This window comes from Morone saxatilis, unplaced genomic scaffold (genome assembly GCF_004916995.1).
Source record: "Morone saxatilis isolate NCDOM2014 unplaced genomic scaffold, NCSU_SB_2.0 Contig23, whole genome shotgun sequence".
NCBI lineage: Eukaryota > Metazoa > Chordata > Actinopteri > Moronidae > Morone > Morone saxatilis.
Window position 1 is genome coordinate 17,648,977 of NW_023339796.1, and position 696 is coordinate 17,649,672.

Here is a 696-nt window from a genome sequence, read left to right on the forward strand (position 1 = left end):
ATCCAACTGTTAATATCTTTAAGATATACTGTAATAGTACAGATGTGATAACATCTGCCAGACAATACCACCATTCTCTACTTCAGCTGTATTTTTTACAAGATGAAAAACCAAGTAAAATGTTATAAAAACATCCTGTTTCTAGTATATGGACAGGACCAATCCCATGGACAAGCACATGGAGGTGATGATCAACCGCTACGGCATGGTGGCAGCTCCAGCAGCACCACAGATGTTTGGGAACGCGGGCAGAGAGCACATGGAGAAATATGGTATATAGATATACAAAAGCAGCTCACAAGGTGTAAAATGTGAAAGCAGTGAGTTCATGATTTTGCTGTATCATATACTGTAAATGCTTGAATCTCTTGTAGGTACAAAACCGGAACACTTTGCCAAAATTGCCTGGAAAAACCACAAGCATTCCACCAACAACCCGTAAGACACAGTTAGCTCACTACAAACAGATTAATGCCTCCAAATTTCCTTTATTTTTATTCAAGTTATATGTATGTGTCTCCATTTGTGCAGGTATTCCCAGTTCCAGGATGAGTACAGTTTGGAGCAGGTGATTAACTCCAGGAAGGTGTTTGACTTCCTTACTCTACTGCAGTGTTGGTAAGACTGATCTTTTAAAAAATAAATTGATTATCAGATCTTGAGTGAAGCTATGCCAGAACTGAGGCTAACCAGATG

General features: G+C 39.2%; 1 protein-coding gene across 1 annotated transcript in view; it reads left to right on the top strand.

The window, feature by feature from the left end:
* Positions 1–696, top strand: part of scp2a (sterol carrier protein 2a) — a 15,552-nt gene that overhangs the window by 2,909 nt on the left and 11,947 nt on the right. The window contains exons 6-8 of the mRNA XM_035670717.1: positions 146–272; positions 375–438; positions 532–618. Coding sequence (XP_035526610.1) covers positions 146–272; positions 375–438; positions 532–618 — 278 coding nt within the window. The remainder of the gene's footprint in view (positions 1–145; positions 273–374; positions 439–531; positions 619–696) is intronic.